Source organism: Aptenodytes patagonicus, chromosome 17 (assembly GCF_965638725.1).
Source record: "Aptenodytes patagonicus chromosome 17, bAptPat1.pri.cur, whole genome shotgun sequence".
Lineage (NCBI taxonomy): Eukaryota > Metazoa > Chordata > Aves > Sphenisciformes > Spheniscidae > Aptenodytes > Aptenodytes patagonicus.
This window is the reverse complement of record NC_134965.1, coordinates 1,077,316-1,091,494: the sequence shown is the minus strand read 5'-3', so window position 1 is coordinate 1,091,494 and position 14,179 is coordinate 1,077,316. Positions and strand designations below refer to the sequence as shown.

General features: G+C 57.1%; 2 protein-coding genes across 5 annotated transcripts in view; one reads left to right on the top strand and one right to left on the bottom strand.

Annotated features, from left to right (window-relative positions):
• Positions 1-329: 329 nt before the first annotated feature.
• LOC143168154 (caspase-1-like) lies at positions 330-6,036 on the bottom strand. 3 transcript variants are annotated; one of them, XM_076354314.1, is made up of 11 exons: positions 6,027-6,036; positions 5,206-5,345; positions 4,699-4,753; positions 3,897-4,169; positions 3,432-3,568; positions 3,003-3,179; positions 2,567-2,801; positions 2,285-2,437; positions 1,528-1,637; positions 1,060-1,165; positions 330-776 (listed from the first exon to the last, which is right to left on the bottom strand). In XM_076354314.1, exons 3-10 carry the CDS (start codon positions 4,703-4,705, stop codon positions 1,073-1,075), a joined length of 1,185 nt encoding a protein of 394 aa, XP_076210429.1. In that variant the 5' UTR covers positions 4,706-4,753; positions 5,206-5,345; positions 6,027-6,036; the 3' UTR covers positions 330-776; positions 1,060-1,072. The 3 variants fall into 3 exon arrangements, with proteins under 3 accessions (XP_076210429.1, XP_076210428.1, XP_076210430.1); XM_076354313.1 differs by lacking the exon at positions 6,027-6,036 and adding an exon at positions 5,620-5,694; XM_076354315.1 differs by lacking the exon at positions 6,027-6,036 and having other exon boundaries at positions 5,206-5,350.
• Positions 6,037-6,426: 390 nt separating this feature from the next.
• MTMR4 (myotubularin related protein 4) overlaps positions 6,427-14,179 on the top strand; it is a 58,350-nt gene continuing 50,597 nt past the window's right edge. Inside the window, exon 1 of one of the 2 annotated variants that reach the window (XM_076354309.1) lies at positions 6,427-6,452. The gene's annotated coding sequence lies outside the window, so the exon portion shown is untranslated. Of the gene's footprint in view, positions 6,453-11,659; positions 11,839-14,179 lie in introns of those variants that run through there. The other variant, XM_076354310.1, reaches the window with a different exon arrangement.

Sequence of the window (14,179 nt, the reverse complement as noted above, 5' to 3'; positions counted from 1 at the left end):
CAGGTTTGAGGATCTTTCTTGGCTCCCGGGGGAATCGCGTCCTACCTCCACCTCAGGGGCAGCGGGAGGATCGGGGAGTGGGGGAAGCTGCCTCCTGAGCAAGGAGATGCTGCGAGCCTGCAAGGGGGAGGCATGGAAATCCCCCTGGAGCACGTCTGCCCAGCCTGCCCCGAAGGCGGGCGTCCCCTCCTCCCTGAGCTCCCTCTCATTTCTCACCTCCCGCTCACTCGGCGTCTCCCGAGAAGGCAACGTAACGGCAGCTACTGCCGGCCGAAACGACCATCCACCCACCGCGGGCTAAAGGCAGAGGAGCGGCGCCGTTTGCTGTGAAAATCCCTTTATTAGATGACGGGTAAAGCCAGAGACGGGGCGGAAGCGGCTCTGGGGGTGACGGATCATCTCTGTCACAACTGGGGACAGGCTGCCTGGGGACAGTTAAGAGAGACATTAACCAGCTTTGCATTTGGTGCTCCAGAGCCAGGTGTCTCTGCTGCTCCCTGGGAGGAATTTGCTCAGTTTGGGGTTGTTTGGAGGCCACAAAAGGGAGGGAGGACCCAAGACCAAGGACTATTTTATTCCAGGTCTGTTTGTAATTGCCTAGCAGAGGGGGAGATAGATTGACTGTGTTTCTGCAGAGCTGTTCTTGGCTTTTCCTCTTGTCCTTTCCTTTTCTGAAGAAGCGCATCTCTGGAGCGGGGCTGCGTTCGGCTTCAGCTTGAGCTTTCTGCTGCGTTACTCCCAAATTCAAACACTTTTGCTGTGTATTATTTTTTCACCTGTGAAGAACGTTAGACCGAGAAGCTCCTGAGACACAGGCTACTGAAATGAGTTCCTTGAGCGCCTGTCTCTCCTACGGCCAGCTGGGACATGGGGATGGAGTCAGGCCACTGCCCAGCCCTGGCTACCAGCGCACAAGTCCTTTGGATATCCCGTCCGAGCCGCGAGGTCTGGAGCCCAGGAGCAGTGGGGAATTTCTCCCCGCTCCTCCTCGCTGGCCGGGTACCGGGTTTGGGGCAGGGACAAAAGGCTGCTGCAGAGGTGCCAGGTGAAGAGACTCACCGTGGGCAGGAGATCAGTGGCCTGGGAAGAGGTAGAACTTCCTGAGCATCGTAGTCCGTTCTTGTGATGGCAACTGCCGAGGGAATTTTCCAAAGGAATGTTGGACCTGGGGTGAGAGAGACAGCGGGGAGAAATGAGAGCAGCTCCGTTCCCAGCATGGGAAGGGTGCAGGGAGTCAGGAGGCATCCCCAGGGGCATCCCCAGGCATGTGTCTGGTGGCACAAGGGATGCCACGGGCTGCGCCAACACGGCGGGCTCTTGCGTGCCCACCACACGGCAGGGTGCTGATGCCCCCAGAGATCCAGCTGACTTCCCAGGCCAAACCAGACCCCTTTTTGACAGAGCCTGCTCCCGAGGGGCCTGCCAAGAAATGGCCTGCCCTTGCCCGAGCTCTGCTCCGAGCAGTATTGCTGACCATTGGCATGGCCGCATCTGCCGGCACACCTGCAGTTAACTACAAAGCCTCACCTTTCGGAAGATCTCCTGTAAGTCGCTGTTACAGGCGTGGTTTCGAAACTGCTCTATCAGGTGCTGGATGAAAAGGGAGCCTGTTACTGAGCTTCTCCAGGAGACAGTATCTGGGGAGACAGAAGATGCCAACGTGTGATTTCACTGGTGTCCCTCACTGCAACAGTGATTAATGCTGGGTGCCGGAGCAGGAGACTGGGGCACCTTCTCTGAGATCAATTATATTTGGCCCATCCAACCCACAGCACGGGAAAAGGACAGGGCATCCCAGGGAAGACAGAAGTGACGTGAATATTTTCTTCAAGCCTCTCTGCTCTCCCATGCTCCCAGCCGTGCCGGCTGCCAGGCTGGCACAGCCTGGAGCCGTCTGTGACCCAGCAGGAGAAGACAATTTCCCCTGGCCAGCCACTGCGGTGAGATAAATCAGCTGGGGAAGGAGTGCAGGCAGAGCCGGTGGGGAGGGCTGGAGCTGGGGCAAGGGAAGGCAGCTGGGCAGGGACACAAAGCTCTGGCCCTGGTGCCGCTAAGAGGGACCTGTGTGTGTCCTGGAGCAGCCTTGTACCCTGGCATCGGGGGACACTGCCTTCTCCAGAGGCTGTTGGAGCAATGCCCAAGTGGTCACCAGATGGAGGGGACCCCCAGCAACCCGCCCCGAGGAGGAGGAGGAGGTGTGGAGGAGAGCCATGGCAGCAGGAATGGGTGTCCTGTCGGCCTTGCCTGCCCTCAGGCAGGGCAACTGTCTCCAGGAACTGCTTACCAGGCGTGGAGGAATGTAAAGTGCCAAAATCACTCTCCAGGTGGACTTCACAGATTGCATCATCTTCCAGCCCTTCAGGGATCGCGTGAGCCGAGCCGGGAGTGGGCATGGCAGGGTCTGCGGAGTCGCTCACCATCACCGACCCTACCTTGCCTAGGAAGGCAGGGCCAGCCATCAGCAATGATGGGGTGTCCCGTCCCCACCTCATGCTCAGGGCTCACATGCCCTGGGAGAGCCCGGCCGGCTCGCTCGCCTCGTAGGCACCTCGTAGCGGGGACTCACCTCCACGGCAGGACTGGATAATGACCACTTTGGGTTTGCCCAGCAGCGCCCGGCAGCACTTGTTGTTGAATTTCTCATAGATGGTGTCGACGGAAAGGATGTCTGTGGTCTCGCCTTTGCTCTTGGTCCCGCAGAGCCCAGCCCTGACCCCATGGGACATGAAGACCAGGAAGGTGCTGTCAGAGGTCCAGTGCTCTTTGCGATTCGCAAAATCCTTCATGACCGTAGCCATCCCCTACAAACCAGCACCAGGAAGGAACATCAGCCACCTGTGACCAGCTGTGTGGAGACCCAGCCTCCAGCTGCGGGCAGGAGCCAGTGCCATTGGGGACAGGGGTGTCCCTGTGGTGCCTGAGCCCCCCATCAGCAACGCACACAAGGAGCGTCTCTGCACCGCTCCCGGGGCCGGTGGCAGCTGCTTTGTGCAGTCCTTTACCTGGGAAGTTAAGTTGCGATGGACGTCCACCACATAGCCCAGCCCTTCCAGCAGCTTCATCATCCCCTCCACATCCACTTCAGCCCCGTGCCGCCGGCTCAAGTGCTCAAACTCAATGTTGCAGATGAGCAGAGCCCTACGGGTTCGCGTCTCCCGCGGTAGATGGATGGGATAGATCTGTGAGGACGAAGGGGGGCAGCGCTCAGCGGTGGGTGGGTGCAGGGGGCTTTTCTTGGGAGGCAGCTAATAGCAGAGAAGGCCCATGGGTGCAGCAACCACATCTCTCTGTCCCTGGGACATCTCCCCACATCTTCTGCCCTGCTCCTGGGTCAGCGAAGACCCTGGCTCCCCTCAGCAAGCCCCTGCCCACTCCAGCAGGGCAGCCAGGCCATGCTCCAGCCCTCCTCTCATCTCCTCTACCCACAGCACCTGGTCTCCCTCTGTGTCCCTGATGCGCTGGTACTCGCTCAGAGAGCACTGCTGGATCCACTGCTGGCCCTGGATGCTGATGGGGGGCCCAGTGGGGGCCTCGGTGTCGGGGGAGGCCAGCTGCACACCAGGGGACCCTGCAAGCAGAAAGCCCCACAGTTGCACTGGGAAGCGCCTGCAGCCAGAGGGGACTGTTGCAGGGCACGGACAGACAAGCGGAGCTGGGCTCTGCCCCTTGGGGGTCCCTGTTCAGCCCTGCGGGGGACAGCCACCCCTGAGAGTCCTGTCGTCGCTGCATGGCAAGGGGGATTCAGTGCCACAGAGCAGTGACACCGGGGACGCCCAACTGCCTCTTGCCTTCAGGCCTCGGACACTCACCAGGGCCAGGCCCCACTCCAGCACCCCACCGGAGGTGCCGGGAGCCCCAGCATGGCCGGGGGCAGACCACGGCCCCGCATCTCTCACCCGATTCAGCGGTCAGACCCAGCTGCTCAGCCAAGGTGCCATCACGCTTCCTGAGGCTGTTGATGAAGATCTGGCTGGCCCTGGGGCCCTTCAGGCGCACGCTGTCGATGAGGCAGCGGGCCTTGTCGGCACGCACCATGTATCTATCTTGCACCTCGTCCACCTCCTCGAGGTTCAGCACCCCTTGGGCCAGCAGCTCGTCCAGCAGCCCAGAGATCACCGGCTTGCTCACACGCTCCACAAAGGCTGTCCGCACATTCAGGAGCAGCTTGTCTGCAGGGTGGCCTCGTCAGTGCCCGGAGCCCCCACGCCATGGCTCCTGTTGCCACACCACCCACTCCAGGTGCTTCCTCTTCCCCATCGCCTCCCCTGGGTGCTGATCCCTTCCCCATCACCCCTCTAACTGCTCCCCCTTCCCCATAGCCTCCCCTGGGTGCTGCCCCCTTCCCTATTGCCCCCCCCAGCTGCTGATCCCTCCCCCACCATCCACCCTGGGTGCTCCCCCTCTCCCATTGCCCACCCAGGGTGCCGCTCCACCCAGGGCGCTTCATTGCCCACCCCGAGGGCTTCCCCTGCTATCACCCACCCCCCCCTTTTCCCACACACCCACAGAAAGTGCCCCAGGGGACGCATTTGCAAGGAGCAGGGCTCCAGCTACTCAAGGATGCAGTGTCCCGGGCCCCAGCCTGCATGCTGCGCTGTGTCCCTGTGCATCGGGCCGGCCAGGGCGAGCAGGACCCGGGCAGGACCCAGGCAGGTCCCCATCCCACCACCGAGCCCCAGCACCGCTGGTCGTACTCACCCGCCATCACCCCTCAGTCCCCAGCCTGCCAAAGGATCCGCGAAGTCTATTTCTGCTGCGGGGGGGGAAAACGAAAGCTTATGTTCACAAAAGAAAAAAAAAGTCACAGCTTTACTTCCTGTCTCCCCGCTCGGGCCCTACTGCTGGGCTGTTGACATACCCTGCCCAAGCCCCTACAGTCACCTATAGCCCAGCACACGCCTGCGAGCCCGCCGGGTGTGGGGCCAGAGCCCCTGCGCCCTTTGCAGCCATGCTCGGATTTCCTCCTGGGGGTGCTCAGCACATCCCTGTGACAGTGGGGCATCATGAACGCATGTAACTGGCCCCAGCGCTGCAACACCCAGCACCCACGGGGCGAGGAGGAGGCACATCTCAGAGCCAGGCACGGGGCAGCTCTGCTCCCAGCTCGCAGCCCCAGGGCCTTGCAGAGGCGGCCATCCTCTGCCAAGCACCAACATCCCCTTTGTCCCCACACCCCCAAATCTTCCAAACCTGTCTGGGGCTGACCTCGGCTCATCCCTTCCTCGCGCTGCCCTGTCCAGGCGCTGGCAGGCAGACACCGCCTCGGGCAGCAGCATCCTCAATCCACCCAAGGTTTCACCAGCCCCGTCTCCATCCCGCAGGCGCTGGAGGGAAGGGGAGCCTGCCTGAAACGTAAAATCTGGACTGTAAGAAAGCCTGAGGTTGCCCCGTAACTATATTAGTAGGGCTGTTTTGCAGGGCAGGTTGAGTGCAGGGTGAGATCTGGGTTGGAATGGCAGAAGTAACACCAACGATGGGGAAACGCAGGGATGAGCCGTGGGGAAGAAGGACATCCAGCCCCTTGGGAGGTAGAGGCAAGCAGCGGCTGAGCTGTGGAGCGCAGCAGCTGCTGAAGGCTGAGCAGGGCGATAAAACAGGGAGGCCTTAAGATCTTTTTACCGTCCCAAAGGCTTCCGCAGGCCCGTTGGGGAGGCCTGCCACACCGCAGATCCGAGGTGCCCCAACCCTGTGACAAGACCCCGGCGCCATCCTGCCCTGGCCAGGACACGGCTCGTGGGAGGCGGCGCCGCCCGTCAGGGGCCCGGGCTCCTCCGGCGTCTGCCCACACCACGGCCCTCGGCGGGTGGCTGCTGCCCGCGGAGTTGGACGGTGTGGGGCACGTACCCCCGGGGGGCTGCTTGGGGGCGTGTGGGGGTGCCTCTGCCCCCAGGCCCCCGGCCGCCCCCTCGGGCCGCCTCCCTCCCACGGGCCCCACCGCGGCCTGTTCCCCGCTGCCCGCGGGCGCAGGAGCGGCGGGCCGGGGGGGGCTGCGGGCAGGCGGGGGGGATGAGGGGGGGCCCGGTTACCGGGCGGTCACGTGCGGGGGCGCCCCCTCCCCGGTACTGGCGTGTTCCCCCCCCGTTATTGCCCCCCCCCCCCGGTTATTCTCGCCCCCCCGCGACGCCCCGGTGACCGCCCGCCCTTTTCTGACGGGAAGGGTTGACCGGCCGCGGATTGGCTGCGATGGGACGCGCTGTGATTTCTCATTGGGCGCCGGGCGCCGGGTCCCGCCCAGCGCCGCGCGCCGCGCCGGGTCACGGGATAGGCTTGCGGGCGAGGAGAAGGGCGTGCTCCGGCGGCCGGTGGCGCTGGGCGGGGACGCGTTCGCTCTGTTCATTGGCCCGCCGTGCCGGCGGCGCCGGGCGCTGATTGGCTGCGCCGCGCGGGTCGGTGGGGGGCGCAGGGCGGGGAGCTGCACGCGGCAGAGGCGGGAGCGGCGCGGACGGAGCCAGGTGAGACCCCCGCCGGTTCCCCCCTCCCCTCCCGCCGCGGCCCTGCCCCCGGCCCTGCCGCGCTCCTCAGCGCTCCTCAGGCTTCTCGCCGCCGCCCGGCCGGGCCCCGCTCCTTCCTCCTCGCCGCCCGCTGAGCGGGGCCTCCCCCGGGCCTGTCTGCGAGGGGCGGCTGCCGGTCCGGTGGCGGCAGCGCTGAGGCGGCACCGCCGCCGGGTGGCGGGCCCGCGGCCCGGTCCCGGTGGGGCGGGCGGCGGCGGCGGGCCCGGGCCGGCCTGCGCTGCTGTCCGCTGCGGCGCGGGGTGGCCGGTGACCGCGGGGGGCGGCCGCGAGGTGCCGCCGGGGGGTAACGGCTGGTTCACGTTAAGAAGAAGGAACGAGACGCGGGGCTTCCGCCGGGTCAGGCCCGGGGCGGCGGCAGCCTGCCCGCTGCCGGCCCTGCCGCTCGGTCCGGCGGCTCTGCGGGGCTTCCGTCCCGCCGTACCGGGAGCGGCGGCCCTTCCCCAGCCCCGCAGCGGGCGGCCTCGGTGAGTCGTGCCCGCCGGCGGGAGACCTCGGCAGCGGAGCGGAGGCTGCGGGCCCGGCTCGCCTCCCCCGGCCCCGGGAGGGAGCGCCTCCACTGCCCTCCTGCCAAGGGCCGTCCCTGCCTCCCACCCGGGCGGGGGCCGTGGAGATCCCGCCTGGAAGCACCTCGCGGGTGGGAGATCCTTGTGCCGCACCGTCGGCGGTAACGGCACGGAGCTGGTTATTCCGCCGGAGACTCCTCTCGCCTGCATCCCACCTGGTAGGGTTTGCCCGGTGCCCCCCCCCCCCGGCGTGCGGTCAGACGTTGCTGTTTTTTGGAGAAAGTGCCTCCCCTCCTTGTTGGGTAGAAGCCGGCGAAGCTTTCTGCGCTGGTTTGAAACTGCTGGTGGCTGAAGTTTGGTGTGGAGACAGTGGTGTTGCAGCTTTGTCATTTATTAAGAAAAACCCCAAACAACTATGTGTTGTAAACATAGGTTTCCCTAAAGCATTTGATACGATGCCTTCGGGTTTTCCTGCTGAATTAACTGAAGGGGGATGAGCTCAAAATAACCCATGTTAAATTGGTGGCTCCCAGAACATTATTGGGGATGCTACGTTAACGGTCTCGTAAGGATCCTACTGCTGATCTTGTCAATGACCTGAAGAAAGTTTGCAGCTAAAAGCTGATGGAGTGCACGAGCAGCTTGGAGTGCTGAGCGGAGAATAAGAGGTTAGGATCCGATACAGTGGTCTGGTTAGTTTGGCACTGTACTTTTGGCAAGGCCACACATCTGTTACCAGAGAAAGCAAACTGCTCAGGAATAGTCTGTTACACCAGCAGAGAAGCGAGGGGGGAAGGAGTGAGGCCTGTCCCAGGCAGCAGTAGTTTTGCATGGGTTCATGACTCTGTTGAACACGGAGCGGGGCTGGAGTCAGGCAGGCGGAGGGGATCTTTGGTACCTCACCACGGCTGTCGAGAAGGAGGAGAGGGTGCGTTAGCTCAGCTTTCACTGGTGCAAACGCTTCTGCACCGCTGCGCCCAGGCTTGGTGCCCGTGTGTGGTGCAAAGGCTGGTGGAAAGCAGGGCAGAGTCCAGAGACGATGTATGAGGGTGGGATTAAAGGTGAAAAAAGCTGCCATGCGGTGACGAGAACTCCATCTGCTTCATTCAACGAGAAGATTTGGTCAGTCTGTGTGTACTTGCAGAGGACAGAAGTCGGACTGTGGGAATTCAGTATGGCTGGTGGTGGTATACGAGTGTGTGCATAGAAACCAGAGCATGTATTTTTAAGTGATAGACAATCAAGCATGAGAATAAACTTCCCAAAGTCAATGATGACTTTGTATTTGCTGGCAACTTTTACATCAAGCCTCAATAGTTTTCTTTTTTTAATAAAAGCAACGGCAAGTATTGCAGCTTGGCTAACAGCCTGGAAGTTCTGTGGTGTGCTCTGCTCGGGAGTTTGTAAGGTGGCTGTAATGTCTTTCAGGGTGTTCGCTGGAAGACGAGTATCTAAGTAAACAAACTGAGACGAAGACTGGGAAATAAATTTAAGAGTTTTACTTATAGTTATTAATTTCTAGGAACATCTGGTTTCCCCTTTCCTTAGCTGTGTTCGCGGAAGTCTGTTTACGCTGGCAGCGACAGTTACTTGATTCTTCTGAGAGAGCCCGAACAGGGAAGTTTCCTCAGATGTATCACTGCTGTTAGTTTTGTGGCAATGTCTTTCCAGCCCTTCTGTCTTGCCGACAGTGTCACTTAGCAGTCAGATTCATCTGTAGCAAGCTAAAAGGAAAAAAAAAAAACCCTAACAAAATCAAAGGAAGCTTTAGGGCTAGATCTTACCATGATACGGAGGCTTTGGAGAATGCCGCTGTGCCAGCTTTTATTGTTATCTCGATCTGCCAAAATATGCGCTGGCTTGCTTTTGTTTTTTGTTCACGTGGGGCTTTTCAAAGTCGCCCTTGTCCTGGCTCTGGTGGGAGCGAAGGGGATGATGTGTGCAGCGATTTCCCCCTCCTGGTGGCCTGCATCTCGCTGAGCTTTGCTCACCTGAAGGCAGGCACCAGACCTGGATGGCTCTTGTCCGCCCCATTTGTGAGGATTGCTCTGGGAGCTGGGCCTCCTCCTCCAAGAGACGGTGCTTTAATCTGTGCTTTTTGAGACAGAGCTAGTTCCACTCCTATTGTGTATCGTCAGCTTGTCTTTAGAGGCTGCTGTCATCTGAGGGAGAGAGTTGTTCTCAGTAATAAGTTGGTAAGTGAAAAAAAAATAGAGAGGCTAGGGAGAAAATGAGATTGTTTCTCGGGGTGTGTGTGGTTGCATTGAAAGAGCGTGTGCGGTTGCGTTGGAAATGACTGAGCATTGTTTTACAAGAAAATCAAGCAGTATAATCTGACCCAGAGTATTTTTATCAGGGAGAAGGATGAACAGGAGAAAAAAAACCTAGTGCTGTATACTTGCACATCACGCTCAACTTCCCAGGACAACAATGTTCCCCCAGGAATTAATAACTAGCAAGCAATTGTGAAAGTTCATACCTTTCTCTCTTCCATCCTTCCTTGCCCACCCTCCAAGGTAGCTCCATCCAGCCACAGTTTTCTGCTTGTTGGCGTTTCTGGATTTCGATGCGGGCTTTTATCGTGAGACTCCTCTATCGCTGCTTGCAGGAAAATGTCAACATTTGCAGAACTAGATCAGAGCCCTTTTTAGATAACAATGAATGGAGAAGAGAGCTATTTAAAAAATTACTTTGCTCTTAGCAAATTAGCATAACAGATTAATCCCTGCTCGTAATCCCTGGCTTGCTCTCCAGGAGGATGCCTGCGCTGTTACGGAGCAGGGAGGAATTTTGTCCGGGCACTCTGAGTGCACTCCTCGATGATATAATTGCTTCCCTTCTGTTCCTCCCTAGCAGTCCTGTGGAGACTGCAGTTACATGCGCTCTCAACAGCCCGAAAGGATAGGATTTCCATTAGGAGGGATCAGATGATTAGCTTATAAATAGTAAATGCCTGTTCAGGCCTACTTTCGAGTATGTGTTGTTTGGTTGCTGTCTTGCTCTCTGCCTTTGCAACAAGCACAACCGCATCCACACCTCGCGGCCCAGAACCAAATCCAAGGAAATCGGGCATACTTTCCGTTGGAGATGATGAATTTTTGCTGGAGGAAACTGCCCTGGTGCGAGGTGCTTCAGCTTTGCAGCCGGAGCTTTAGACGTCGTGATTGATTTGAAAGGCTCCGGTAGCAGTAATGCACTGTGCTGCTGTGTACACTGAGGTGGTGCCTGGTCCCTTGCCTGCGCAGGAAAATCAGCTCTTTTAACTGGGAACGTGAGCTGAAATGAAACTGAAACACATTCAGTGGTTGAATCCCGTTTGAAATGAGCCCGTTTTCCTGCCAGAGAAGATGTGCTGGTACCAGGGAGCCCTTCTCTCTAAGCCTGAGCTCTTGGGGTCCTTTTTGGGCCGCACACACACGTCCCCCTTACCTGCCATTTATTTCCCTCCAGCTTTGCTTCATTTTTCTCTGGTTTGGTCAGTCTTACGGCTGCTGAGAGGGTTTGGCGCACGTGGAGGTTTAGGGTCTATCAAGACTCCTTCCGACACAGCTCCCCGACAGCTCTCCCGCCGTGCTTATGCTCGGCCTTCCTCGCACTGAGGTTTTGGCCTCCATTCACTCTGATGTTTCTGGGTTTGCCTCTGGGCTGGAGGAGCTCCTTGCCCTTCTCCAGGGCACTGCGCTTCGCTGGGGATGGGGATCGAATCATGGGAATAGTTTTGCATGGGATTTGTTTTGCAGCATCTTTCTGCAGACCTGAGTGATCTGTGTACGGTAGATTTGAAAGCAGTGTCTTGCCTTTCCTAGGGGAGATAACGTTAATGGGGCATAGCAACGACAAAACTAAACAGATGGTTCCTGCTCTTAGCAGTGGTAATGACTTTGTTGTTACTTATTATTTTGACTTTGCTCTTTCTCAGTTGAGAGATGCCCTCAAATTTCTTCTTCAAGAGGGAGAAGCCTGCCCAGGGCTTATCCCAAGAGAGGAGAGTTACGTGTCTGTATATTCTGTTTCAACGCATATCAAGTTACTGGCCTCGGAGGCTTCCTTTTATGTTGTGTGCATTTGTAGGTGCCTTATTCCTTTTAGTCTCTGATTTAGAGCAATACCAATCTTCCTTCCCTCATGGATCGTATTGCTTATCTTCTAGTGGAGTGTTTGCTCAACAGCGTGTTTGATACAGCTGATCCCATGCACTATAAACCCCGTGAAGGTCAGCTGTCCTGGGCATGCACAACAGAATTTTACTTTTGCCAATATTTCTTTTCCTGGGGGAAAGAAATACCATGCTGTCTCTTGCAAAGGTGCGGATCTGATCGCACTGTGGAGGACAGGCACAGTATTCACGGGAGGGATGGCGATGAGGACTGAGATTTACCGAAGCCTTGGGAATGGCGTTAGCTAGGAATAAAGTGGATGGGACTGTTCTGATTGCAAAGTACAGGCTATATATTGGGCGCCTCTGTCCGAGAACTAGCAAGAAGCCAAATCTGTTGACTTTTGCTGAGGCTGCTAACTGCTGTCAGCTCCACCCCTCTTTGGAGGAGTCTTTCCTGGCAGCAGAGACATAGGTAGACACGGCTCACAACTTATCTGCTCGGGGGCAAAGTCTTGTATCTGAACTTAAGCCCACATTCACGGCAGGGTACTCTCTAGAGCTCAGCTTTCTTCCATTTCATGGCTCAGACAGCACTGACTGGAAAGCGGAGTAGTTGTTCCTTTTCCAACCTGACCAGTTCTTCACTGCAAAATGAAATTGTGGAATTGTTCGCTCTGGCAGAACGTGCTTGGACATGGTACTGCTTGTGAGTGACAGCTGTATGGTAAGGACCCCCAAAGCATTTCTACTTTACAGTCAGTTCAACTGCTTAGACTCTGCCAGTCTTTCTCTGATGGTCTCTGTTGAAACTGAGGACTGCTCCGAGCGAGGGGTGCAGTTTGCATTGTTCTTTCTGGAAGCTTCAGTGGGTTTTGTTGTTTTGTTTTATTCTAGAAACTTGTTGAAGTAGCCAGCTTTCTCCGAGTGGATGAGTGCCTTGTGGCGATCCAGCATTAATCTATTCAGTTGTCTCTCTTATTTCAACTGTACTGCCTGGATTCACAATAAAATTTTTTTAAAACCTTTCAAAGTAATTGGTGGAAGTGCACTTTATTGCTGGAGCATGACTGGCACGTAGCACTCGGTACCACCAGCGCACAGCATGACAGAGCCAGGTGGAACTCTGTCTCACTATTTTAATGTGGACGAGAGAAGCCGTTGTCCTGTTTATCTCTTTTTATGAGGCACCTACACCCAGTTTTGAGAACATCTCACCAAGGGTACTCGGGGAGAGCGTGGCTGGCTGCCAGCCCAGAGCTCGGGTCGGTGCCTGTGCTTCCTACAGCACGGCTTGCCTGCTGGTATCATCACCCGATGGGCTCCTCGTGACCCGGGGTGTTCAGGTGTAGGTTTAGGAGGATGGAAGGAGCCCTGGAGTCATTGCTTGCCACCCCAGACAGCATCGTTTGGGCTTGCACTTGCTTCTGCTTTCTGGCCAGACTGCACAGCCCCCTTCTTGCCTCCCACCAGGTTGGGGCTGCAGCTGCCCCAGTGCCAAAGGCACTTCTGCCTTCCTTCCCTAACGGTTGACTGAATTTCCCAAAGGCTAAAATGCTCTAATCTTGCTGAAATCTTTGGAGCAAGCCCATGGTACCTGGGTGCAAACTAAAAAGCCTGTGCTGCCCTGAAGGTCAGACTTGGGTAGGTGGAAGTCAGTCTCTTCAGGCAGGAGGCTCGGGGAAGCTGAAGTCAGCCGTGAAACAGAGCAGCCTGTGTGGGGTGAGGCAGAGCCTGTGTCTGGATGGGGGAAGTACAGCTGTGGTGTACTGGGGGGTCGGTGGGAAGAGGCACAGTGAAGTGGGATTTGGTGAGCTCCTCTGGAAGCATCAGAGTTGTTTGTTTTGTTTTTTTTTAAAAGATGCTTTATGTACCACTGAGGATGCTGTGCCCACTCTGTTACCAGTGACCTGGGGTGTTAAATTTTCCCTCTGGCTGTGCTGAAGTACAGTTCTTGTTTTGGAGTCCTGTTGTCAACTTTCCTGTGCCCTTAGGTAGGTCTGGGCCCTTGTCAGCCCCTCATTCCCTCTCCAATGCTCCTCCAATGTGATGAGTGGTGTGACTCCAGGGTTTGTCACAGCCTGATACTTTTATGTCCTCTGTATGTGGGAGTTACTTCCTTTGATGCTATAGTTCAATGCTGCTTTTTTTTTTTTTAAAGCTGAGATCCTTGTGACTTGGGGAACTGCTGCTGAGTTCTGGTGTGATGAGTATCTGCCTGCCTCTGTGTCTGCTGTGCTGCTGGGCAGCCATTTCCCTACAGTCCCAATAGGTTAGAGAGTGTAATGGCTGGGATCCCTGCAGGGCGATTAATTTTGTCTCCTCTTTCTGGGGTATCAGCTTTTCTTTCTGTGTATTTGAATCCTTTGTGCTTCTAGACAATGTGCCTGGTTCTTCTCAGTCCTCTGCAAACATCTCTCTCACCTGCACAAGGCTGTTCATCACCTGCCTGCTATGTAGGGGGAGATCTGCTTCTAGAAAGTGCCAACACTTAATATTTCTCCGTCAGTGGAGCTACTGGCTTGCGTGTCTCATATCCACGCCCTTTACAAGCAGCTGACAAGAGGCAACTACTCTAGGAAAGGGAGGCTCCCAGTGGTCCCTGTTTCTGTGCACCTTCTCCGGCGACCTGGTGATATCAGGAGGCCACGGATACGTGTGCAAACCCAGCAAGTAGCTGTGGATATAGAGAGAGGGAGTCTGGGCAAAGAGAAATCTCATCTTGCTTGCAGCAAGGCAACTCCTCCGTCTGTGGACCTGGTTTCCACAAGGTGCCCAGGGGCTCTGCGCACTGCCTCTTTCCCTTTTGCAGGAAGAGGGAATAACACCGTGTCCAGGGAGAGGGACAGAGCTGAGGTCAGCAGTGGCTCTTCACGTAAAGGTTGTAGCCTAGCTGAGCTGATAGTCTGTTAACCAAGTGGCCGTGAATTTTGGTACCAATGCTGGCTCTGACACTGCTAGGCTCGGATTGGTAATAGAGCTCGTGCGGTACAGTGCCTTTATAAAGTAATTTTATTACTAGATTTAGGGAGTTTTATCATCCCTGGGATAACCCAGTGCTGTGTATC